Source organism: Harmonia axyridis, chromosome 3 (assembly GCF_914767665.1).
Source record: "Harmonia axyridis chromosome 3, icHarAxyr1.1, whole genome shotgun sequence".
NCBI classification, from domain to species: domain Eukaryota; kingdom Metazoa; phylum Arthropoda; class Insecta; order Coleoptera; family Coccinellidae; genus Harmonia; species Harmonia axyridis.
In genome coordinates, this window is record NC_059503.1 from 54,410,242 (window position 1) to 54,436,918 (window position 26,677).

Consider the following 26,677-nt stretch of genomic DNA (forward strand, 5'->3'; position numbering starts at 1 on the left):
AAATTAGACACTTGATTTTAATGATCCTAATATTGTATATTGAACTGCAACATGATAAAAGAATTTGGTTAGAACTTCTCCATGCCGAAAGTGAGATTTCTAGAAAAAAGTTCTTACGAGAATTTCTTGAAATACACATCTTCGTTTTTGAAGATGTCCAGATGTTATGGAAATTTTTGGCGCCAAACTCCAATACAATTTTCTCTTTTTCATAATATGCTTTTCTTTTAATCCATGTTCAACCATTATAACTAATGTATATTCTATCCATAATCAGTTGCAATGTGAACTTGAATAATGCCAAAGTAAAGGTATCATAAAACTGTGAAAATTGAGTTTATCATTATTTTTATATTTGATATTATCATTGCAAAAGATCCTTCTTCTATTCGAAATGATGTATGAATGTCGACAATTCTGGAAGCGGATTAAAAGCAGTATCTTGTGGTACAAACGAAAATGGCAGATTCCTCGGATCATTTTAAGAAACAAAAGTCCCATAAACATGGGCCCCCGAACTGTTTTGTTTCCGAGGTACACCTTGAATCTGTCAGGGAAAGTGCTATGAGAAAAAAAAAACTTGAAAAAATCATACTTTAAGTTAGCACTTTCACTTCTCAAAATTTTTGACTTGAATTTGTCATAGATATTCCGATTTAAAGTTTGAATGATGTGATATGCTGTTTTGAATGTAAATCTACAGGGTGATATTTTTTCTGGGACAGTACCAGCTTCTTTTCTCCAGAAATTTGGTTTGGTGGTCCACTGGTAGTTTAGAAAAATGTAAAAAGAAACTTTGGTCCAGTAATACACTATTTGGTTTACTGAGTTATGTCGTATCTGCTACCGATTTCGATGAAAATATGTCAAAGAATTCTCTAGTAATCCTTACGAAAAACCCAATTTTTGTAAAGATCCAGTTCCTTAGCTGGTACTTATTTATCCAACTGTAGCCTTTTCGAGGCAAATGTATGTACATTTGTTGAATAAAGATTCGATAAACTGGTATAATCATCACAAAAATATAGAACCACAATAAACACCCTGTATCTTGGAACCGAAGCGTTTGCGAGTCCATGTTTTTAAATCTTTTTTTCCTTAAATTACCCAAGGAATCTATCATTTCCGTTTGTACCTCCAATTTAGGAACACCTGTATATCGTAACCCATTCAAAACTGGCAGAACTTTCGGAATGTATCTGAGGACAATATTATTATTAGTCATACTAAATCCCCAACCAGAATCTCTTACTTGAATCATGATAGTTCTTTTAAAGTTTACAAGCATAACTGGCTAATAGCCCAAGAGCCCACAACGGCTAGACCTTAGTTATTTTATTAAATCTGAAAGTTTTTCTGTGCATTTCCTCAACATAGGTAAAGACAACCAGCGATTATAGAGTTTGGGTTCTGGTTACTTTGGCAGGTAACAGATAGTAAAGGTGTCTCTTCCGAGGTCAGTACCTTGTCGTGGTGAGAGGGCTTGTAGTAACTGCCTGCTGTCAAATAGGCAGTGGAATTAAGACTGACCAAAAAATGTGGCGTGGCTAATCCCAGCCTGCTATATTCCTCATACCTCAATAATCCCATGTTCCCCAAACACCACATTTCTGCCAATACCACACCCATCCCTAATAATATCCCCTCATCTCTACCACTCCAAGCGACAGGTTCAAGCAGAACTAGCAACATGAGAAGAGAAGTAAAGCAGCAGAGTCCACCAGAGAGCCGCAGAACCGACCAGACAGAGGCCATACAGATAGGTGGAAATTATTAACAGGTTTTAGCAGAAGGAGACATAAGAGGCCCAGAAGGAAGCAAGAAAATGCCAACATTTGGCTGTGAGTACTTGGTAGAATTGGGTTTACTTATGTTTCCGCGGGTGCCAGTTTAGGACCTTAAGTGTAATTCTCGATACACTATTCGAGGAGTAACTATACCTTAAATGACCTCGAATCTTAGAAAACTAGGATAGCGAAAAAGTATGTTAGTACTCTGCTCAACCCCACTGCTCACAGTCAAAATTACTAAACTCCCTCTAAACACCCCCATCCTAATAACTTCCCTGCACAAACTGAGGCTGATCCTTTACTGTGAGGACTTAGGGTTTGCGTTAGTTGTGCAAGTCCGCAAAGGTCGCAAGACCAGGGTCAAGAGGCGTCTCCTCTTGGTGATAAGTTCTAAGGGAGGAGGCTTGCCGACCAAGTCCCTGCAGGGAACTACCCCAGGCTTGAGTTCCGTAATCAGAGCTATGGGGGAAACCACGGAACGAGGGAGATCATTGATGGGTAGTTGCCTCACACTTTTTAGGCTACCTGTTGAATGACTCTACCACCCTCAACGAGTTGCTTCTACCCTATCCCATACTCCTTAGGGCAGGAAAGCCTGAAACAAGAAGGACATTCCGCCGTAGAGTACCAAACCCTTGGTGAGCCGGCCGCACTGAGGCTGAAAGCGTAAGATGAATGTTGGCGTCCTTGAAACCTTTCTCTACGGGTTCGGCGGAGGTGTATTAGAGGTTTTGTGAGTATGCCCTTCAGGAGAGCCTCACACTACCCAATAGGTTTTTTACATTTGTCGAGATTTGTTAGGTGTCCATAAGGTGGATTTCCTCCATTTAAAAATAGAAAAAGAAGGTAGTAAAGGTGTATAAAATAATACCTGAAATTCGTCAAAGTATAAAGCTCAAATTTTTTTTATATTTTCTTCGAGATAACTTAAAAAAACTCGTCATCTATTGCTGGACACTTATAACAATTGCTACCTCCTGCCAGACACCCCTAAACTTTTATAATTACAATTTTATTTCGTTATAGTATAAAACCTAAATTTTATATATGTTATTTGGAGACCTACAAAAATTTCTAATTTATTAAAATTTAGGAGTGTTTGGCAGGGGGTTACTATTTGTTACCTGCTTGTAATCACAACCCAAACTCTATAGTCGGTGGTTGCTTTTACCTGTCATACAAGGGGTAGCAACTATGATTACAGTCTGGTTATGGATGACGAGTTTTCTTAAGTTATCTAAGAAAATATAAAAAAATTGAGTCTTATACTTATATTAACGAATTTGAGGTACTATTTTACTGCCTGTTACCTGCGAAAGCATCCACCACCTAAACTCTAATCGTTCGTCTTTACCTCTACAAGGGACATCCACAGAAAAACTTTCAGCTTATATAAAATGACGAAGGTCTTACCGTCGTGTGCCCTTTCTCTATAAAATTGCTTGGAGTTCAATGTAAAACTAACCGCAATTAATTTAAAATTTCAATTTTCTACGCCACTGCTCAAGTCTCATAAACTGTTTGAGTCGCGACCAAGTGACTTAAGTAATATGAGTTTTCGACGTTGTTCCTCTAAGCAGAAGGCCGTTTTTTCAGACAAATCTTTCGAATAAATCGAAGGAACTTTTGTATTACGCTATCGAACTGCCAGACATCGTGGTGATGCAAGTCCTTTCGCAGGAAGAGTCAGTATTTTCGGAGTTTGACCTGACGGCCTTTGGGGTACCTGGGACGTTCGGTTCAAGGTTTTCCGTATTGTTATTCGTTGACGCCCTTCTTGACACCTCTCTCGTAGCCGTCCTCACGTCGAAGACGCTGCATTCGCTTTCCAAGTCACTGTTTTCTAGCTGAAGAACGTTCAACTGAAAAAAACAACAGGCAGTGTTCAGACACGGGAAGATAAACTGCTCTACATGAGATATTGACTTAAATTGCAAAAAAATAAAGTTTAAATGAGATTTTTGTGATGAAAATTCATATTAATATAATTTCAAGTTGCAGGAAATAAAAGTAATTGTAGCCTGTAAGTCAGCAGCGTATACAGAGAATTCAAGCATTTTAAGACTATCAATACAATGTATGGCCTCTACGGGCATCAATAACAGCTTGACATCTTCTTTGCACACGAGGTTGTTGAACATTTCTTGAGGAATTTGGTTCCGGGGCGGAAGCTCTCTCAGATCATATTCTGGGGTAGGTTGATGATTATCTTATCTTCTTTGGAGCATATCCCATGCATGTTCTATGCAATTCAAATCTGGCGAGTGCGGAGGTATTGGTAAATGTGGAATACCAAGCTCCTCGCGTGCATTCTCAACTATCGCTGCACGGTGCGGTCTAGCGTTATCGTCTAAAAATTGAAAAGTTTCACCAATTGCAGCGTGAAAATTTGGCACAATATTGTCAATGACATGCTCCCTATAGTATAAAGCGGTCATATTCCCAGGACAAATGTGTAGACCTGTGCGCCCGTTGAAAAATATCCCGGCCCATACAGGCCAGAATATGTAACACTAACACTACCCCCTCGGAATGGATGGACTTCTTGGACATAGCGACGATTACGGGGTATGCGTGGGATTGTCCATACCCTTATTCGTCGAGAATCTGAAAATCGTCCATAAGTGGATTCATCAGCGGAAAGGACACTACGCCAATGTTCTAATTGATATGTTGCCTTGCCCAGTATTTGACGCTTATGGTCACGTGTTAATGGAACTCCTCTTAATGGACGTCTAGAACCTAGATTCACCTCTCGCAAACGTCGTCTGATGGTTTCGATGGAAACTTGGACCCCATCTGCATTTTGAAGAGTATTCCGTAGCATTCTGCACGTAGATGTAGGGTTTCTTCTCGCCGAAACGGTGATGAAACGATCCTGAGCAGGTGTTGTTTTTCGTCGCCCACCAAGCCTTGGTCTTTCCAACACGGAACCTGTCTCCCTGAACCTATTCCAAAGTCGAGATATCACACTTTGGCTGACTTGGAGCCTTTCCGCTACAACAACCTGAGTAACACCCTGTAGCATTCCGATAGCCCTATTAATCCCCAAATATCTTTTGATATTTGTCAAGTGAAAACTATGCCATTACTAAAAATTGGACGATACAAGCGTCAAAAACGCATTGAAATTGCTAAAACTCACAACAAAATGGTGAAAATTTTGCTGTAACAGTTCGTAAAACTAAAGTACTTTTGAGTCGTCGTGAAGCACCTTCTCGGCAAGCAATAGTGAGGCGCTCTCCAGAGGTCAGCACCTTGCCGTGGTGGGAGGGCTTGTAGTAACTGGCTGCTGTAAAGTAGAGAGTGAAACTAAAAATGACTAGAAAATGTGGCATGGCTAATAACAGCTTGCTACATTGCCTATACCTCAACAATTTCATGTTCCCCCAAACACCACATTCTTGTGTATACCTCGCCCATTCCTCAACATCTTCAAAGTTCCACCCTTGCAACCAACAAGTTTCAGCAGAACGAGCAACATGAGAAGAGAAGCAGAGCAGCCAGCCAGACGGCCGGCTGGGTCCACCAAAGTGGAGATAGAGGCGCAGAACTGACCAGACAGAGACCATAAAGATAGGTTAAAATCATTGACAGGTCTAACAGAAAGAGGCACAAGAGGCCGAGAAGGAAGCAAGAAGATGCCAACATTTGGTTGAGAGTATGTAATGGAATAGGGGCTACTCATGTTTCCGAGGGTGCCAGTTTAGGACCTAGAGTATAATTCTTGATATACTATTCGAGGATTAAATATGACCTTATGCCTTTGAATCTTAGAAACGAATATAACAAAAGGTATGTTAGCACTCTGCTAAACCCCACTGCTCACAGTGAAAATACTGTACTTCCTTTAAAAAACGTTCCTCCTTATAACTTCCCTGCACAAACTATGGTTGATGTTGTGAGGGTTTGTGTTAGTTATGCAAGTTCGCAAAGGTCGCAAAACCAGGGTCAAGAGGCGTGGTAATAAGTTCTAAGGAAGGAAGCTTGCCGACCAAGTCCTTGCGGAGAACTTCCTCAGGCTTGAGTTCCTTAATCAGAGCTATGGGGGAAACCACGGAACGAGGAAGGCCATAGGTGTGTAGATGCCTCACATTTTTCAGACTACCTACTACATGACTCTACCACCTTCAACAAATGGTTCCTGTCCTATCACATACTCCATGTATGCAGGACAGCATGACAAAAGAAGGATATTCCGCCGTAGAATATCAAACCATTGGTGAGCGTTCTTGGAACCTTCCTCTACGGGTTAGGCGGAGGTTTTTGGTGAGTATGCCCTTCACACTACCCAACAGTTGCCGACAGAAGCTGTCGTGATTAGTTTGGTGTCCATAAGTTGGATTTCCCTCCATTAAAGAAAAGGCAATCGTGAGACTGATGGAAAAATTTGAGCTATTGGGACAAGTTACTGAAATGAAGAATCAAAACCGTGTGCCACGCTCAAAAACAATTCTGGATATTGCTGCTGTAGCGGGGGTATTAACTAAAACCCAGGTTTGTCAATCTCAGGATTAGGCATTCCACTAACGACATTACACTACCAATAAAGATAGGTGTCAAGGCTTTTAAAGTTCAGTCAACACAAAAACTAAAGTCGTTCAATAACGAGAAACTTCGTATCTTCGCTGATTGGGTCCTTGAAATGCCTCAAAATTAACCGGATTTTCATCGAAAAATCATCTCTGGTTATGACACCTCGAGGGATACTTTAATGAGCACAATTTTTGCATTTCAGGCTCGAAAAAATTATTGCTGAATAGCCACTCCATCATGAAAGTGTCACTTTTTGGTGCGATTTTCGGCTGGTGGTGAGATTGTATTGATTTCTCTCAAAATATCCCCTTTTTTTAATATCAAAACAAAATCTCTTATCATTAAAATTCTTTGTGAGACCATTCTATTAATGATATAATTTTCTTGATACCTAAACCAAAACACATTCATGTTCAACGAACAGCAAATATGTAAGTTGAAGGTTCAATTCTCCAGGATTCTGATTTACTGGTTGCGTCACAGAACTCTCTTGAAGCTATAAAACAAATGAAGCTCTTACGGGTATGTGTAAACATATAATAGATATTTTCCAGATGAAGAGAGCCACCGTTAATTGTCCCCGAAGCTATAAAAGGATAAGAAACTCAAAACCACCGCCTTGTCAGCTTCCTGTCATCAAATGGGAGAGTAACGAAAAGGATTATCCACTCCTGCATGGCCGACTTCATTAGGCTCAAGAACATCCTTCTAGGCGTACAGTCTTAAGTTTGTCTCAAACACTCCACCCCAAATCAGCTGCTCAAAGTCATGGAATATGCATCAACCGGTTTCGAAAGGAAGCAGGCAACTGGTCCAATATTTCTAACTTCTAAGGCATACGTTCTTTTCTTCAAAATCACTCCCTCAGAGCAAAAATCTCCAAACGACTCTCTGACCCTAGAGACTCGAGGTCGGACTCCCCCAAGGTGGTGTGTTGTCTCCTCCTTTCTATTCAGTATACACAACCGACATCGCCAGGTCTGACCAAATTTCTCTAGCCATATACGTAGATGACCCTGCTATCATGGCCAAATCAAAGACTCCTGATTGGCAACCAAATACCTTCTGGACGACGTAAGCCGTCTGGAAGAATAGTGCAAAAAAAGGCTAATCAAAGTGAACTCAGACAAGAGATTTGCTCTTTTCTTGTCACGGAGATTAGCCAAACCGTTCAATTACGCCCAAATGTACTATGGATAAAATAAAGATTGTTAGATAAATATCGCCAACAGACACATATTAAAAGAAATAATAAATTATCAAATGTTGGTTCGGAAAAAACTATTAGAGTATAATATATACTAAAACGAAATATGCAGAAGTTATATTATATGAATATTTGTACTATAGTCATATCGAGTAATCAGTACCTTTACCTGTCTCGTATTCAAAAAGAGTTCACTAGAGTCAGATCCGCAACTAGAACTCTCGCTCAATTCTGTAGTGAACTTTCTCTGTGCCCTTGGACTTGGTGGAGGTCTTCTTGTACATACTTGAGCCTGGATATGCTCACAAACTCTTCTGAACCTTCTGATGTTCCCTGTGAAGACAATATTCGTAAGATAATTTTGTTGCAATTTCAGTTACTCGAATATTACCTGACAGAAGGGTAAAAGTTATAGCGAATAGATTCTCTTTCGAATTATCACCAACTTGTTTGGTGATCGTTGAAATGTCAACTTGAAATCTAACGTGTCTCTGGAACATTGCCGGACCTGTTGTCCCCCTTTTATACTCTACCCTGAAGCTCATAGGACTTGATACTGAGTGACTCAACTCGGCTATCTGTAATCAAATCGCGGATTACGCGGTGTTCTTCAAGGTTCAGTCTTTGGAACAATTTAAAAATCTAACGTGAGCCTCACCGACAGAAATGCATGAATTAAATCAGCTTTAACCGTAGCTAACGGCTTTCCTTTGATCAAAATCGTGGACGTTTCATCTTTTTCCGTTGTCATCAAACTGCCAAACCAGGACTTCTTCGTAAGCTCAGGTGAAGACTCCGGCGTCAAGTGGGCCTCATCTGATGTAGTGGAAACATCTGAATAATCAAGCAATTACCCATCGAACTCTTAAGTTTTTTTAATTCCCTTACTTTGTAGTTTCCTCCTATGAAACCTTGGAGATCCTAGAAAACTGTTCTTAATTGTCGTAAGCCTACTTTTCCAATGATGACTTGAGCTAGAGTGGGGAGATCCTGGTGGCGTCATTTGAGATAAAATTGGTGATCCTGAATAGAGAATAATTTAAATATAAATATTCGAAACAATAAGAGATGATAAACATACCGGCCAAAAGATTGGTGTTATCATTTTCAGGGGAAGTTAATGTGGACAGTATGGACGAAGTTGAAGTTCCTCCACTACTGTTTGCTCTATGGTGGGTTAGAGTTGGGGGGGCTGGAGTGACGGTCACGTGAGTATTGGGAGAGATGTGGCTCGAAGTCGTGGTTATAGTACGGTGACCATGGTGAGAAGCTGCTCTTTGGCATACTGGGGATGATAAAGCAGCTTGAAAAATATTGCTATTTTAGATTTTTATGAATATTTAATTAAACTATGAGTTCAGGTGTCTCTAAAAAATGGTTCAGTTCCGATAGTGTCTAGTGTGATAGCGATAAATATTTATAACGGGTGTTTTTTTTTATATAACTTTAAGTTGGCATTACTATGCAAGATGGCGACCGATTTAACAGCTATCAAGTGATTTATTGTCAGTTTGGTTCAGCAATTCATCATGAATAGATTCATGCCTGGAAAACGCTTGCAAATAGTGCAATTTTATTTCGAAAATAAGGGTTCTGTGCGGAATACGTATCGCGCACTACGTCCATTTTATTTTGTTTAGCGATGAAGCGCACTTCTGGTTGAACGGCTACGTCAACAAACAAAACTGCCGCATTTGGAGTGGAGCTAATCCTCAAGTGTATGTCGAAACACCGTTACATCCAGAAAAACTGACTGTTTGGTGCGCTTTATGGGCTGGTGGAATCATTGGTCCGTACTTCTTCAAAAACGATGATGGCCAGAACGTTACAGTCAATGGTGATCGGTATAGAGCCATGATTACTAGTTTTTTTCATTCCTGAATTGAACAACCATGATGTCCAGAAGCTCGTGCCACAATCGATTTATTGAAAGACACGTTTGGTGACCACCTAATTTCACATTTTGGACCTGTGAATTGGCCTCCAAGATCTTGTGATTTAACACTGCTAGACTACTTTCTGTGGGGCTATGTAAAGTCATTGGTCTATGCGGATAAGCCACAAACCCTTGACCATTTGGAAGACAACATTCGCCGTGTTATTGCCGATATACGGCCACAAATGTTGGAAAAAGTCATCGAAAATTGGACGTCCAGATTGGACTACATCCGAGTCAGCTGTGGCGGTCATATGCCAAAAATCATATTTAAAATGTAATGCCACAAGATTATATTGCGGATAAATAATATTCATGTCAATCGAATAATCCATCGTTGTTTCATTGCAATTTAAAGTTCTATATCTCTAAAAAAACACCCTTTAGATACCTTCTTATTGCTACTCATGGAATATGGTTTATTTAAAGACTGGTTTACAAGTGAATAATTCGGTTTCTCAGTATTTCTTAAGTATTAGGAGTACAACTTTGCTTCCGCCGTTTTGCAATACATGGCTGTAGCCCAGTAAATGGTAGTCAAAATACAAAATAAATAGATTGTAGTTGTCATACAATCAGCTTAGATATTTGTATTTGTTGTATTTGTTAGTCGATTTGTGTCTGCATCATAAAGTTATTCTCGATTCAACATATCAGCTTACGAGCCAAATTCTCATCATTTGCGGAAGGATTCAATTTTCTGCTTTAATATGAAGAAATCTGCGGCTGAAGCTCATCGAATGATCTCAAATAACCATGGTGAGGCCACTTTTTGTGAAAGAACGTGCCGAGAGTGGTCTCAACGCTTCAAAAACGGTGGTTTCGACGTCGAAGACCAGTATGACGGTGGAAGAGAGAAAATCCAGAATTGATGCATTATCAATGCGATCAAGACTCGTGTAAACGCAACAAGAATTGGCAGGATCATTGGAAGTTACGCAACAATCCAATTCAAAAGTCCTGAAAGTCATGGAAATAATTCAGAAACAAGGAAATTGGGTGCCGTATGAGTTGAAGCCGAGAGATGTTTGCTTGTGAACAGCTGCTTACAAGTCGGCGGCTAAACCGAATATTCACGGTTCCAAGGTAATGCCCAGTATTTGGTGGAACCAGCTCTGCGTACTGTATAATGAGTTGTTAAAACCGACTGAAACAATTCCTCTTTACAGTTTTTGTATTCTTAATATACATATCTGGACTTTGCGTTACAGGCGATAGTTATCGAACACAATCAATGCGTTTGAGCCGAGCATTGAAAGACAAACGGCAGCAATACAATGAGAGACATGATAAAGTTATTATACAGCACGACAATGGTCAACCCCATGTTGGGAAAGTGGTCAAGACATACTTGGAAACATTGAAATGTGAAATCCTACCCCACTCGCCGGATTCTCCTGACGTTGCTCCATCGGAATATTACTTGTTTCGAACAATGGCACACGGCCTGGCTGACCAGCACTTCCTGTCTCATGAAGAAGTAAAAAATTGGACCGATTCAAAAGATGACCAGTTTTTTCAATGCGGTGTTCGTACACTGCCCGAAATATGGGAGAAACGAGTGGCCAGCGATGGACAATAGTCTTTGAATCATGAATTTATAACCAGTTTTTTAGAGTTAAGCGTCGAAATCCGGAAAAAAAAATTGAAAGCAAAGTTGTACACCTATGTATTTGATATCGCGCATAAAAATATCCAGTTCTATACTTATATGATAACTCACTCTGCATACAAAATATCACAAAACTTACAATGTGAGTTGTTTGTTGTGCTATTGAAATGTATTGGACTAGAGGCACCAGATGAAGATCTTGTAGGAGAATGGATGCTCAAGTTACTATGAGTACTACCAGTGGAGGGGCTTCTTCTCGTATGATGGCGTCTAAAAAAAAAGTTCCTTCAGTGTGCAATATTTTGAAAACTCCAAAAGGAACTTACTTGTATGTCGATCGTCTTGGTGTTAAGGGAGATCCTTCACTTATCTGACCGAACTGTAGAGTATTTTGACCGTTAACTCGACATGTATCGATTCTTTTCTTTGGTGGGTCTTGGCTTTCGGTGGTTCTTATCCTTAGAATGGAGTCTGAATCATCTTCGCAAGCTGGCCTTTTTCTCTTCCTCTCCAAAAGTAAGAAATATATCACTTTTTCTGTATTGTGGCTGTGGAAATATGAAATTAGACGCATCTGTAGATAGAAACTATGTATATGTAAATTTAAACTGAGATCATTTCTCAGGTATGACACTTCAGGTTGCAAAATATTTTCGATATGACAACGTTTGAACTAGAAACCATAAACTTCCTCACACATTCATATATTTAGTAAAAATGAAAAAAAAAATCAATAGAATTCAGCACAAGAAGTTAGGTGTAACAAAATGGCGAGTGCGTCTATTTGAATTTCTTCAATAACTTTTTTATTCGTGCTTCGCACTATGCCAGAGATAATTCACGTTAGTGTACTCAACAACTTCCTTAAGCATCGTAGCGATCGGATGAACAGTATAAAAATTGATAAAGATCGAATAAACATACTGGATTATTCATATTGCCCTGTTTTCACAGCCTTGTTTCAATGACATATGTCAGACAGAACTGTCACCGAAGCGTCATATATGTTTAGTTGAAAGTTAGGCATTTAACAAATATAGATCGTTTATTTACTGCTGAACTTGTAAAAACTTAATACAAAAATGATTCTGTAGTAAGTACGTTTCATACATTACGTACAGATTATGGTGGACATGATCGTCAATCTAAGCGTACAATTGGTGAGATAGTGAAAAAATTCGAATAGGTTGGATCTATTACCGATGTCTTAAGGACTAAAGGTTCATACATAATCGAAATGCACGCTCGACCCAAAATATTGCAGCAGTAAGTGAAAGTGTTGAAGAAAATCCGAATTTATCCATTCCTCGCTGCGCAAAATATTTGGGCCTCTCTTAAGGCGCGCTATGGCGTATTTTGCATATTCATTGTTATAAAGTTCAGTTAACACAAGAACTGAAGCCAGTTGACCATGGAATGCGTAGAGCATATACCGATTGGATGATCGAGCAACAACATTTGGAAGACGATTTTTCGTATCGAAGCACATTTTTCACTCGGTGAAGAAATTCATCCAAAGCAGTCAATCTACTTTGCTGCCGAGTTAAACATAATTTTTTTTTCGATTGTTTATAATGATACATGATATTGTACACGATATTGTATTTGCAATTTATTACAATTCGCACAATCTTTTTATTTTTCTTATAGTGATAAATTAAAACGAAATTTGATAGAAATCGCAATTGTTTGAATTGGTTGGAAATGTATAGGTCCATGATAATTATAGTTTGACAACTTATGAAATATCTGACAGTTTTTTGGATTAAATATCGGAATATTTATATATATGGACAGTGAAAGCGACTTAGAGTAATTACTCATCCAGAAATAAGGAATGTAGCAAAAAAATATTGATTGTCAGAAAATGTTGTATATTTTATACGCATTGAAAATAATCACTTTGCAGCCTAAGCAGGAAAATTAATGAATGTTTATTTCGTTGTAAAGAGGGAAATGTGCCAATAACGATGTATAACGATATCAGCCAGATATCATTCACAGCTACGGTTGCAGCACCATATTCTTCTCATGAAATTTTCCATGACAAATTCGGTCACAAGATCTCGGTGGCCAATTGTGATCACCTCTTCGAGAAATAACATGGCCAGGAAACTGTTTTTGCACAATTGAGATTGTTTCGTGGCTTGTGTGGCACGTAGAGCCGTCTTGTAGCAAATAAATGTCGTCCAAATCAATATCTTCCGATTCCGTCGCTAAAAAATCTTTAATCATAGCTAGGTAGCGCAATCCATTCATCGTAACAGTTGCACTAGCCTCATTTTCGAATGAGTAAGGTCTAATGACGCCACCAGCCCAAAAACCGTACCAAACCTTGACACGTTGAAGATGGTGAGGCTTTCCAAAAATCATTTGGATTTTCCGAGCGCCAAATGCGACAAATCTGCTCAATAATGTAGCCTCCGATATGAAAATGAGCCTCATCACTGAAGATGATTTTACGATGCATTGTGATGCATTTCAAGGATCCAATCAGCGAAGATACGACGTTGCTGGTGTTCGACCGGCTTGAGTTTCGTGTTAACTGAAATTTAAAAGCCTTGAGACCTAAGTCTTTATGCAAAATACGGTGAAATGTCGTTTTAAGAATGCCTTATTCCTAAAATCGAAGAGAATTCGATAAACCTGTATGTCCGACAACACTATCGGCTAAAGCAGCAATATTCTCAGTTGTTCTTGAGCGACACACACGGTTTCGATACTTCACATCACTAGCTTGTCCCAATAGCTCGAATTTTTTCACCAGTTTCACTATTACCGGCCAGGAAGGTCCTTCTCAACGACCCAAAAGTGCTTTAGTTTGGCGAACTGTGACTGCAAAATCTTCACCATTTTTGTAGTAAATTCAATTTCAATGCTTTATTGAAGCATGTATGTATCGTGTTATGGTGTAGTTTCTACTTGTCAAATGTCAAAAGATGACAGCTTCAGAAGTGACTGCCGACTAGATCGCCGCCAGTTCAAAATGAAACCCCTTTTTGAAAAACTCTTCATTATTGTACAATTTTGAATGCGTGTCAGAGATGATCTGGGTACATTCAGAAACTAGACCATTTTCAAGTGGACAGGTTCCTTCTGTACACCCTCTATGTTTTAGCAAAGCATGAAATTTGCATTTTATATTTCATGAGAACATAAAGCGTTCAAATTAAAAACAAATGGATCTAAATTCCTATTTCATTGTATTACTTCCGTCTCCTTAAATCTTCAAAAATTTGTCTACCTATTTGCTTATGGCTGATCATAGATTAGTAGTCCAGAATGCATATAAGATACTGTTCGTTTCATATAATATTGAATGAAAACTTATTAATGTGCTTTCAAAGTTGCATAGATGAGTAAGATTATATTGGAATTACCTAGGACTGAGTAGATGCTGAATAAGCTTTTCCTTCTCCTTGAAACAACCCAAACTACATATAGCCTGAAGGACATCGGGGTCTATTGATTCAATAGATGGTAGTACATGTGTTTGAACTACATCCATCATCGGTTGTTCTAATTCTAATTCTCCTTTACCTCCAGCTGTGACCCAAGGGTGTTTGTTGATCTCAGAAAGCTGAAAGATCATCGCAAGTAAATATTTCGTCAGATTTATGCTTGTTCAACTCACCGTTAATCTTTTTTCGGGGTTGACCTCTATCATCCCCCGCAGTAGGCTTTGACAGTCTGGAGGTACGAAGTGGGGTATGTGAAACACCCCCCTTTTGACTTTTTCTAAAAGTTGCCTTAAGTTGTCATCGTCAAAAGGGAGGGCGCCCACTAAAAGGGCGTATAAGATAACTCCACATGACCAAACATCAGCTCTTCTCCCATCATATTTTTCACCCTGTATATAAAATAGAATAATAAATTTATGGTCGGTTTGATAGAACTTTTATAATGGTGATTTCTTCATTTCTGTCTTAGTATAGGATCCCGATATAAAACGACCTTCACCGAGATGCTCATTTGATAAAACGTATTTTATATTCAATTTAACATGTCAATAAATATATCACATATGGGTTGCCTTACAAATTTTAGTCCAGAGTAGGTTTAATTAATAATAAAAAATTTTTTTTTAAACATTTCACCGGTTTGATTATTAGATAAATTCTATACCAATCGAAAGTATGAAGCCCATAGAATGTGCCAAAATGATGCACGCATATACGAGTCTATCGCTATCCTTTTCATTTCCATATTCATTCGATTTATAATCATTCTCTATGAAAATTGAAGAAAATATATTATATTTCATTCAATTTTTAACAAACGAATCATTTTGAAAAAAAGTCCTATAAATATGGACCCGCAAACACTATGCTTTAGGGATACTTTGTTTTCAAGTTTTTTTCTCATAGAACTTTCTCCTTACAAGATATTCAACTTAAATTTGGCGTAGATCTTTCAATTCAAAGTTTTCATCTTTTTTTTTTCATAATTTTGAATGAATGCTATTTTTCTGGGGAAGTGCCTGCTCCTGGCCGCCAGATCTTTTTTTTTTTTTGATAGACCACTGAAAGTTTAGAAAAATGTAAAAAGAATCTTTGTTCTTATACTACACTTTTTAGTTTCTTTTAGTTTTGTCGTATCTGCTGACCTAAAAAAAAAAATTCAAACAATTCTCTAGAAATCCACAGGAAAATCCGAATTATTATAATGATCCACTTAGTAAGCTGTGATGAATAAATTAATTATAAGGTTTGGGCTTATATACTGAATCTATGGTGAAGATTAATAAAGATTCTTTAAACTGGTATAAACATCACAAAAAGTAGGACTACAAGAAAGACTATGTATCTCCAAAACGAAGCAGTTGCGGGACCATGTTTATAGGACTTTTTTTCTTAAAATTATCCAAAAATTCTCTCATTTTCCTTTGTACCTCCAATTTAAAAACACCCTGTATATCAAAAGATAATATATCAAATTCAAAGTTTAATAATTTGATATTTTTCTTGCCCTATAGTTTACCCATGTATGGAGATTATTTTTAATTTGATTTGGTATTCGTTTTAATTTAATTTTTGTAATCCTTAATTTTAACACATCTTTATTAGAACTATTGTTTGGATTATTTGAACGAACTTTTCAATGCATTACTTCCTTGTTCTATACTGTAAACAGTTATTAATATACCTATACCCAAGTGTCGATGTTTTAATTTAAAAATTCAAGGAAAGCACTGACTTGGTGCTTTCGAAACTTTTGTTCTCTGGGATACAAAAAAATGTTTATGGGAGAGTAGCCTTAGAAACCACATTTTTAAGAGTTGATAAAGAGGAAAAACTTTTTAAATATGAAAAAAGAATTTCTACAGAATCCACTCACTCGTATAACTTCAGGGCAAGCATAATGAGGTGAGCCACAGCTTGTTTCAAGCATGGAACCCATAGGCTGAAGAGATGCCATCCCAAAGTCGGCTATTTTTATATTATTCTTCTCGTCCAACAATAAATTTTCAGGTTTAAGATCCCTATGACTGAAAAAAGAAATATGTTAATGGAGAAAATACATCCGCTTCGTTAACTCACCAAATAGAGTGACTGTGGCAAAAATCTAAAGCTGAAATAATCTGTCTAAAAAATCTTCTTGCTTCCTTAGGTGTTAATCTACCTTTTTTCACTAAATAGTCGAACAGTTCACCACCAGATACGTGTTCTAGTACCAAATATCTACAAGAAATAAGTTAATATCCTCAATCATTTCTTTCCTTTACCACTCACAAATATTTCTTGTTCTCGTAAACATCCGTCAGTCCCAAAACATGAGGGTGGTCAATCAGCTTCATGATTGCAATCTCTCTTTCCACCTTTAAAAAATAATTATCAACTAAAATCTTACTAAAACCTTATTAACCAACCTTCATCAAAACACTCTCACTAAGTTTCTCCCTATTGATAATTTTAATTGCTACTTTTTTCCCAGTGACGCAGTGTACACCAAGCTTCACGAGACCTGGAAAATAAACAATTAAAATCTCAGTTACTGCATAGAAACTAGTCAAAAAACCATTAATTTAATTGATCCATCATTCGTATCAATTTTCATTAATTAATTGAATATTGCTTCATGGTGTTTGTGGTAACAAACGGTTTCTAGGTAGGATTTACAGATTTTTTTTTGTTTTGAACAAAATTTGAAATTGGAATTTGAAAATCTAAAAAATTCAAAAAGTAATTCATATATTTATAGAGTTTTTCAAATCAAATTTATTCTGTCACACTTTTTCGTTTTTTTTTTATGTTTTTATTCTTCAAGTAATCGAACAGCAAAGCCTGATTTCTTTCCCAATATCCCTAAATCAGGAAACGTAATATGAAGATGATGAGAGACATCATTTCTGAGAGCAAAATTCGATCGATATCGGGAGTTGTAGATAAAATGGAAAAGGACAAAAATTAGTTTGGTATTTTTTATATTATAAACTATACAATTCCTTATATTCTTTCAGGTGAGTTTTGAGGGTAGTTATCTGGTCTTAGAAGTGAATCAAATCTTTGAGTTGAAGTTTTACATGAAAAAATTGTGTTTGTTATCAATTTATTTTAAGGAATATATAAATAAAATATTTGAAAAGAATAATACAAAACAAAGGGTTTTATCCCCCATAAGAATTGAGGATATGACTTAAACACAAAAAGTAACTATGTTTATCATTACTAATAATTATGTTAATCTACAAAGAAAAATAATAGATAGACTACCTTCAGAGGAATGATGACTGAATCGTGAAATCGTAAAAAGTCTCATTATCTAATTTGAATATGCGCATTTTTCATCTTCATTATTCTAATTCCTCACAAATCACGGACATTGTTACAAATGATTCAGAAACTAATATTTTTTTTTCATTCCATTCCCCTTAGCAATAAGAATGAATCTTTGGGCAAATTTAAGTGTTAACCATAAACATGATATATACATACTCAAATCAGAATAAAAAAAAATTTGTTCTCGATGGATTGAAACATCATTATTAACCTATGAAAGAAGAAAGCCCTATCTATAAAGCAAAAAAAAATTCCTTTCATTTTGAACATATTTAAACTGTGGATTTCAAAACAATACCTCAATTACAATAATTAATCACATTTTGTATTTCATTAGCAAATCTGAGTCAAAGCTGAAATTGCTTTTCTTATCTACGGATACTAAATTGAATTAAATCAATTGACAGGAAAAATTCGAGTGAATTCAAGGAAGAAAAAATAATGTAGATAGTACAAACAACAAATGAGATGAAGGTATTTGTATCCACATTTTCCAAATGAATCAAAAAAGGTATACATAACTCGAATATAACACGACTCGATTCATATTTTGAACACCAACAAATAAAAAAATATATTAAAAATATCATTATATAAACACTACATATTTGAAATTTTCAGGGAATTAGGCCAAGGTTTTCTTCAACTCCTTTATGAATAATCACGATAATTTTTCGAGACTTACCTGTCTGTCCCTTTCCCAATGTTTTTTCCAGCCGATAAGGGCCCACATATTGGTGAACCTCTTGAACTGGGGTGGAGTTCTGTTTCGTTTCATTCTGCATTTTCCGAAGATTTCCCACAAATACGTCTCCAGCACCGTCACGAATTCCAACCGAAACCCATCACAAATTCATGAGCTTTCAACAAAAACAAATAATTTTCCATCTTCCGTCTCGAACGCCCAAAATCACATAACACTTCTCTATTTTTCAGATCCCTTTATGTCGGCCACTATATCGGATCTTATTTACAACGATAAAAAGTTTAATTCTCACACCAAACCTTGAAGATCCAGTTTACGGTTCTTTTTCGATTTATACCCCATGAAAATCTGACAATCTCGACAGGGGATGTCTTCAGCAGGACCCTTACATCTGTTTTCAACATTTCACTCGGTATTTTCGCGTTTTTGATTAATTTTCCAGTTGTGGAAGCGTGAAATAGGTAAAATTCAGTGAATACCGTCAAATTTACTACATATCTGGTATTGGGTTCACGGGAAATAGAGCCAAGTTGGAAGTAAGACTGTAGGGGTGGCTTGGTGGAGAAAATCAATATTCTGTTGTAGATACTGGTAGATGAAATGTCCCTATAGTCGCGGAAAGCACCACATTCGAAATTATCGCATTGAAATGTCTGTTGAATTAAGATGAAATAGTTGTGCTAATGCTTTGACCCTTGATTTATTTTGAATCGAATTAAATTCGCTACATGATACAGTCGGTCAGTTGTATAATGCGTTTGTTAGGGTTGTTTCATTGATATTGGCGTTTCATGGTCCATAATAAGGGGGTATATTAAAAATAGGGTGAACACAGTCCATTCAATGAATGACAGGGAAGAAAAAACATCTATCTACTATTTCAATATTACAACTAGTGTAATCCATTCTAAGAAAAAAAACACTTTTGTTTTCTGATATTAAGTTTCTAGGTTTGAATAATCGGATAACTAATTATTTTCTATTTTGGAAAACTAGTACTACTCTTCTGACAACTAATTAAAATATCATAATCTCAATCTTAATAAATGGATTCGTTCCTTACTTGATAGAATGTTTTCCAAAAAGAAGTTTCATTTTGAAATAAAAAAACGAGTATATTTTAAGAGAAAGCAATAGATGTTTATTTCTTTGTAAAGAGTAAGGTATAGCGACTGTATATTTTCGATAACTTCTCGAATTCCATCTTAAAGGTTTTGAATCAATTGTTGAGTATATTTTGTTATAGACCTTATCTCTCACGTGGACCAAAAGAAGAAAATCTAAAGGTGTTAAATCACCAGATCTCGGTGGCCAATTGTGATCACCTCTTCGATAATTAAAACACGGCCAGGAAACTTTTCTTGCACTGTTGCGATTGTTTCGTGGCTTGTGTGGCACGTAGCGCCGTCTTGTTGCAAAATAATTGTCGTCTAAATCAATATCTTCCGATTCCTACCAAAAAAAATCGTTAATCATATATCGGTAGAGCAATCAATTCACCGTAACAGTTTAATCAGACGATCAGCAATATTCACAGTTGTTCTTGAGCGACGCACACAATTTTGATTCTTCACATCACTAAGTTGTCCCAACACCTCAAATTTCTGTACAAGTTTCACGATTTAAGGCCGAAAAGGTGCTCCACGATGACCCAAAAGTGCTTTGATTTTGCGACCAGTGACTGCAAAATTTTCACCATTTTTGTAGTGAATTTTAACAATTTCATTACGTAGTTGAAGCGTGTATCGTTCGCTTTTCAGTAATGACGTAGTTTTCCAATGAGAGGTTTCATTTTGAAAAGCCCGCTAGCTGGGCAGCTGTCACTTTTGAAGCTGTCATATTTTGACATTTGACATGTGAAAACTACGCAATTACTACAAATGGACAGATACACCCTTCCACAAAGTATTGAAATTGTTATAATTCACTACAAAAATCGTAAAAATTTACTAACAGTTTGCATAACTAAAGCACATTTCGGAAATCTTAGAGAACCTTCTCAGCGGCAGTAGCAAAACTTGAGCTGTTGTGACAAGTTATTATTAATGTGAAGAATCTAAACTGAGTGTGTCATTCAAGAAATTGAGAATATTGTTGCTGTAGCCCGTAGTGTTGAAAAACCATAAGTTTGTCGATTGCTATATTCAATCTTGGAAATTATAGCGTATTGTACATGATGGCTTAGGTCTTAAGGCTTTAAATGTTCAGTTAACATCAGAACTCAAGTCGGTCGATCCCAAGCAATGTAATATCTTCACTGATTGGGTTCATGAAATGTATCAAAATTATCCGGCTATGATTAGGAATATTTTTTGCCGGAAATGAAAAATATTGGAGTGGATGGCGTTGATTCTCACACAAGCAACGAATCACAGTTTCCCAAGAAAAAATTCCTGTGGCCACCGAGATCAAATGATTTATCACCTTTAGACTTTTTTCTTTAGCGTCACGTGAAATGAAGGGTGTTTTTTTTAGAGCTATAGAACTTTAAATTGCAATAAAACAACGATGGATTATTCCTTTGACATGAATTTTATTTATCCGCAAGATAATCTTGTGGCATTTCATTTTAAATATGATTTCAGGCATATGACCGCCACGGCTGGTTCGGATATAGTCCAATCTGGACGTCCAATTTTCAATGACTTTTTCCAACATTTGTGGTCGTATATCGGCAATAACACTTTGAATGTTGTCTTCCAAATGGTCAAGGGTTTGTGGCTTATCCGCATAGACCAATGACTTTACATAGCCCCACAGAAAGTAATCTAGCGGTGTTAAATCACAAGATCTTGGAGGTCAATTCATAGGTCCAAAACGTGAAATTAGGCGGTCACCAAACGTGTCTTTCAATAAATCGATTGTGGCACGAGATGTGTGACATGTTGCGCCGTCTTGTTGGAACCACACCTCCTGGACATCATGGTTGTTCAATTCAGGAATGAAAAAGTTAGTAATCATGGCTCTATACCGATCACCATTGACTGTAACGTTCTGGCCATCATCGTTTTTGAAGAAGTACGGACCAATGATTCCACCAGTCCATAAAGCGCACCAAACAGTAAGTTTTTCTGGATGTAACGGTGTTTCGATATACACTTGAGGATTAGCTTCACTCCAAATGCGGCAGTTTTGTTTGTTGACACAGCCATTCAACCAGAAATGCGCTTCATCGCTAATGGACGTAGTGCGCGATACGTATTCCACACAGAACCATTATTTTCGAAATAAAATTGATTTATTTGCAAGCGTTGTTCAGGAGTGAGTCTATTCATGATGAATTGTCAAACCAAACTGAGAATAAATCACTTGACAGCTGTTAAATCGATCGTAAGATGCACCAGGCAGATGCGGGAATTCGAAAAATTTTAAAGAGCGCCACCTTACAGCACTCTGGTGAAGCAGACCACCAAAGCAACAGGTGGGTCTCCCAAAAAGTCTGAAACAAAATCGAATCAGTAAACACACCAGGTATTCTATGCATCTTAATCGATCGCCATCTTGAACAGTAATGCCAACTTAAAGTTATATACCTCGAAAAAAACACCCGTCATAAGGTCTATGACAATACTACACAATCGATTCAAGACCTTAAAGGTGGAAATCGTTGAGTTATCAAGGACATACTACTTGAAATGTGCGAATTAGTCATGGAATTAAGCAGAAAATAAATATTGATATTGATCATGAGACCGTAAAAATGTTTCTATGAATTTCTATGAGATATGAGATTCTGAGGTGAAAACCATAAAAATATAAAGGATTTTTTCATCCACATTTAAAATGTTGGTTGAACGAAATGTCATTATCAATTGACAAAAATGTCGTCCCTACCAAATAAGAATTATTCATTATCGTTGTCTACTATAGATACGAGCCCAAAAGAACCATTACCCACACTAAACAATATCCAACAGAAAAAGTATTATGATGATACACCCCTTCTTCAGACAAGTAAGTACATTTTCTTCAAAATTAGGAGTCAATAATATTTCGATTTTTAGGTAGGTTCCCTCATTGGTTGCTATCTTATTACTATGGGCATGAGCTCAGTTTTGGGATATTCATCTGTACTGATCCCACAAATGCAACTGAGGACCAGCAGAGTACAGATCAAATCTCAACACGAGATTTCCTTAGTTGGTAAAATCTTGGTCAGAAAAACAATAAATTCTTTTGTTAACACTCATTTCCTTACAGCTTCCATAGCAGCCTTGCCTCTAGCTTTGGGTACCATTCTAAATGGTTATTTGATGGAGAAATATGGAAGAAAGCCAGCTCTTATATTCTCTCAAATCCCAGCTCCAGGTTGGTTAATAATAGCTTTGTCACAAAACATCTATATGGTGTACACTGGGAGGTTCTTAACAGGCTGGAGTGCTGGAATGTGCTCTGGCTTAGCGAACGTTTACGTGGCAGAGATAGCGTCTATCCAATACAGGTCGATACTGTTAGCCTTGCTGAATTTCTGCATCAACTTAGGCATTCTTTTATGTCACATCTTTGGTTTACTTCTAGAATGGCAATATTCTTCAATTGTAATATTCGCTTATGCAGTTTTAGGTACTATCTTTATGTTCTTTTCTCCAGAGACTCCTTTTTGGTTAATCTTAAACGATAAGTATGATAGGAGCGCCAAAATCTTCACTTGGCTCCGAGGTTTATCGGAAGAAGATACGACAAGTCCAGAGTTCGAAGGTCTAAAGAAGAAAGCCGAATACATGAAATCGATGCAAAAAGGTTTCAAGTACTACATGAATTGTTTCTTAAGGCCTGAATTCTACAAGCCTCTAACCATATCCAGTATGTTCTTTTTAATCTCCCAGTTCTCCGGTATAAGTTCGATAACTTTCTACAGCATGACCATTTTCCAAGAAGTACTTGGTCCAGAATTTCCCGGTGAGGTTGCAATGATCACCGTTGATACTTTACGTCTGGTCTGTTCTCTGGTTACCATTGTTCTTATGCAGTACATCTCCAGGAGAGTACAAGCGCTGATAAGTGGCGGTGGCGTCACTTTCTCCTTACTCCTAATGAGTATCTACAGCATGGTTTGTAATAGTTTCGGTTACGACATCAACTATTTGGTTCCTTTATGTTCTGTCGTGACCTATATATGTTTTATGTCGTTTGGTTTCATGCCTTTACCTTGGTGCATGCTAGGGGAATTGTTTTCAGCTGATAACAAGGGGCTGGGTGCTGGAATATCATCAACAATTTCTTATCTAGCAGCCTTCGTCGTAGTAAATTCCCTTCCGTATATGTTCAGCAATTTAGGATCCGATGGAACCTTCTTAACTTACGGTATAATAGCCATGTTAGGCACCGTTTATTTGTTCTTCTTCTTACCCGAAACAAGAAACAAAACCTTCGCCGAAATTGAAGAGAACTATAAGAAGAAAACATCAGAAATAACGGCGAACCAATAATAGACAAGAATAATCAGAGTTATAGAAATAAAACAAAAAATTGATGCATTGCCTTTTTATTATACCACTTTTGAAATAAAGTTTCATGAGTATAAAGAAGTAACCATTAATTTGTCCAATATCTGTTTTTCTGACTCGAGGATCTTCAATAGCTGGCATCTGAAGAACTCTTTGTCCTCTAGCATTTCGTTCAGTTCATCGGGTACTGGTGTTACATCTTTGTATTTCATGTAAGTTTCAAGTTTCAAACCGTATTTTTTCAAACATTGCTCTAAAACCTCTTCTTTTGTCTGAAAATATAAAGGAAATATTGCAAATTAAAAAATATGTCAGAAATATTTGCTTTCGAATTGGTGTAATTGCATTTTTTTAAATTTCGAGCCTCCCAGTATAAACCAATAAATTTTAATTCTCTCCATGGTAGATTTATAAATTCAATAAAAAATAATTAATTCACATCAAACAAAGTAATATATAAGAAATTACTTTGTTTTATTTTATCTATTATTCCCATTCCATATGCATCTGTATATTTTCGGATTTAAAGATTTTCACATGACGAAAATATAACGAGATAAAACATAACGAACAACAAATCATAAAAAGTTTATCTGTTTCCTTTTATGCTGATAGGCATCGCAATCTATGTACGTACAGCTTGTCCCAGACCCTTTTCAATTAATCGAAATGCCTAGAGTGTGAAAAATTATCCAGATTTCCCAACTTAGTGACTTTGATATGATTCTAATTCTAGGTTTACATGAGAGAGATCTGTGAGAAGTTTTCGGAAAAAAAATTCTTAAAGTTTATGCACTGCAGTGTAAACATGGATACAAGATCCAGGACTCCAGACCTCTGGAGAAGACCATGCAGTTTGAGATTGAGATGTATAACTACTTAGGACAAATTCATCAACACCATCGCAAAACGGTATTTTGAAAGCATGGTAAGATTAGGAATTACTAAGCATACTGGTATATGTTTCTTGTAGTCCATACTGAGTGCTACACAATAATCTAATAATAAATAGTTAGCATATGGAAAGAAACAAATCAACTCTAAAGGAAAGGTGAGACGCACGATTTTTACAACTCGTGATCAGAGCCCAGAAGTCAAGAGGTTCAACAAATCAACCGATTTTTTGATGGGTGGAACCAATTGAAACATTTCAGATATCGTGGTTTGGTCATCTTTATCATTGAATGAAATTCAAACATCTTTATTATCTTCCTCTCAGCCACGTTATAAGATTATTTATATTATGGGGCTCCATCTTTCTCTCTCTAATGTTGGAGTCAATGCTCTGCACTGCACGATTGCTCAATCTATGTATTATTTGATCATTGAATTGTGATCAAGCAGTGGCGATGCTAGGGGGGGTGCAGGGGTGACCCGCCCTAAAATTAGGGGAGACCCCATCTTAAATTTGACATACTAAGGCTAGAAGATTAGCAGAACTATACTTTCGCTTCACTTCAGCCCCCCCAAAAAAACAACTCCCTCTTGGCCACCCCTGTTTTTGAAAGCTGGCGTCGCCACTGTGATCAAGACAAGCATAACCTCACTTTCTCCTTTGTTCACATGTAAATTGAGAATTTTCAGTACGATTGGCTGGATTTCATACAAATTCAAAATTCTTTCTATATAACCTGCATATAAAAGAGGATCTATGGATATTATGTAAGGGCATCACGTTCAAACGACTGCACCAAATTGTATTATTCTTTTTTTGTTGTTTTCATTACTGTCATGAGAAGGTTTATAAGACAAAATATTTTCGAAAAAGATCGTACGTTCCTCCGACCGAGCGAACAATCATAGAGTATAATTTGAGACTTCGAAGGATGTATTTTGGGTTGCCTGACAAAAAGAAGATGATTGAATTGAAAAGAAAATTATTTTTTTCCATTGATTCGAAGCTAGGCAGCTAGTTATATATAAATGGGACACTTAATGAGTGGCAGCAAAAAATTATTCAAAGAAAACTGCGATGTTACAATCATCTTTAAATACAATGAAATTATTCTAAGAAAATATAGTTCAAGACCACATTGAATTTCACTAACTAGAAAAGCAGTGTGATATGCGCATCCACCAGAAATAGTCGTTCTGAATAGAAATATGTAGAAGTTAGAGGACATTTATAATTCATATGGCAGTATATGAAGTAAAAAGTTCGGAATATAGCATATGTTGTTTCTAATCCTCAGATTGTAAATTCCTACAACCACAATGTTACTCACCAGTAAATAAGCAACTTGTAGAAAGAAAGATAGAATTAGAACACATTTTAGGGAAATCATCTTATGTCTGAAAGAAAACTAGATCATACCTGATGATATTTCATTGAAAACCTTACTAATATGAACCAAACCATATAATTGATTGAAAACGTATAAAAAACTAACTTTTTATGCGCTATTCCGATTTGAAATAGCCAGTATAAAATTCATTATATGAAATCAAATCCGGGAGAAATGAAAAAATTGATTTATCGCTTCTTAACAGTTTGGCCACTATCAGATTTTAAAATATCCAGTTTAGTCACTGAATATAAAATATCGGTTTGAGATATCTTGATTATTTATTTGAATTAACGTGTCTCAGCTACATGGCCATTGATATGAGGTATATTGCTTAATATTTAGGGACCTTAAGATCTAGGAAGAGACAGTTTGAGAA

General features: G+C 36.8%; 2 protein-coding genes across 6 annotated transcripts; one reads left to right on the forward strand and one right to left on the reverse strand.

The window, feature by feature from the left end:
* Positions 1-235: 235 nt before the first annotated feature.
* LOC123676962 (serine/threonine-protein kinase BRSK2) lies at positions 236-19,326 on the reverse strand. Of its 3 annotated transcripts, none has more exons than XM_045613310.1 (15): positions 18,546-19,326; positions 16,951-17,045; positions 16,814-16,899; positions 16,622-16,762; positions 16,419-16,569; positions 14,716-14,931; positions 14,462-14,661; positions 11,408-11,629; positions 11,221-11,351; positions 8,615-8,836; positions 8,422-8,556; positions 8,192-8,367; positions 7,925-8,111; positions 7,697-7,866; positions 236-3,652 (listed from the first exon to the last, which is right to left on the reverse strand). In XM_045613310.1, the coding sequence occupies exons 1-15, from the start codon at positions 18,643-18,645 to the stop codon at positions 3,422-3,424; spliced, it is 2,463 nt and encodes an 820-aa protein (XP_045469266.1). In that variant the 5' UTR covers positions 18,646-19,326; the 3' UTR covers positions 236-3,421. The 3 variants fall into 3 exon arrangements, with proteins under 3 accessions (XP_045469266.1, XP_045469268.1, XP_045469267.1); XM_045613312.1 differs by having other exon boundaries at positions 8,615-8,818; positions 18,546-19,325; XM_045613311.1 differs by having other exon boundaries at positions 7,703-7,866; positions 18,546-19,324.
* A 3,009-nt stretch (positions 19,327-22,335) lies between these two features.
* Positions 22,336-26,228, forward strand: LOC123676963 (facilitated trehalose transporter Tret1-like). Of its 3 annotated transcripts, XR_006747024.1 has the most exons (5): positions 22,336-22,520; positions 22,571-22,709; positions 22,767-22,874; positions 24,750-24,925; positions 24,987-26,228. XR_006747024.1 is itself a non-coding variant. In XM_045613314.1 (4 exons), the coding sequence occupies exons 1-4, from the start codon at positions 22,494-22,496 to the stop codon at positions 24,770-24,772; spliced, it is 297 nt and encodes a 98-aa protein (XP_045469270.1). In that variant the 5' UTR covers positions 22,336-22,493; the 3' UTR covers positions 24,773-26,228. The 3 variants fall into 3 exon arrangements, 2 of the variants coding, with proteins under 2 accessions (XP_045469270.1, XP_045469269.1); XM_045613314.1 differs by having other exon boundaries at positions 24,750-26,228; XM_045613313.1 differs by lacking the exons at positions 24,750-24,925; positions 24,987-26,228 and having other exon boundaries at positions 22,767-24,040.
* Positions 26,229-26,677: the final 449 nt, after the last annotated feature.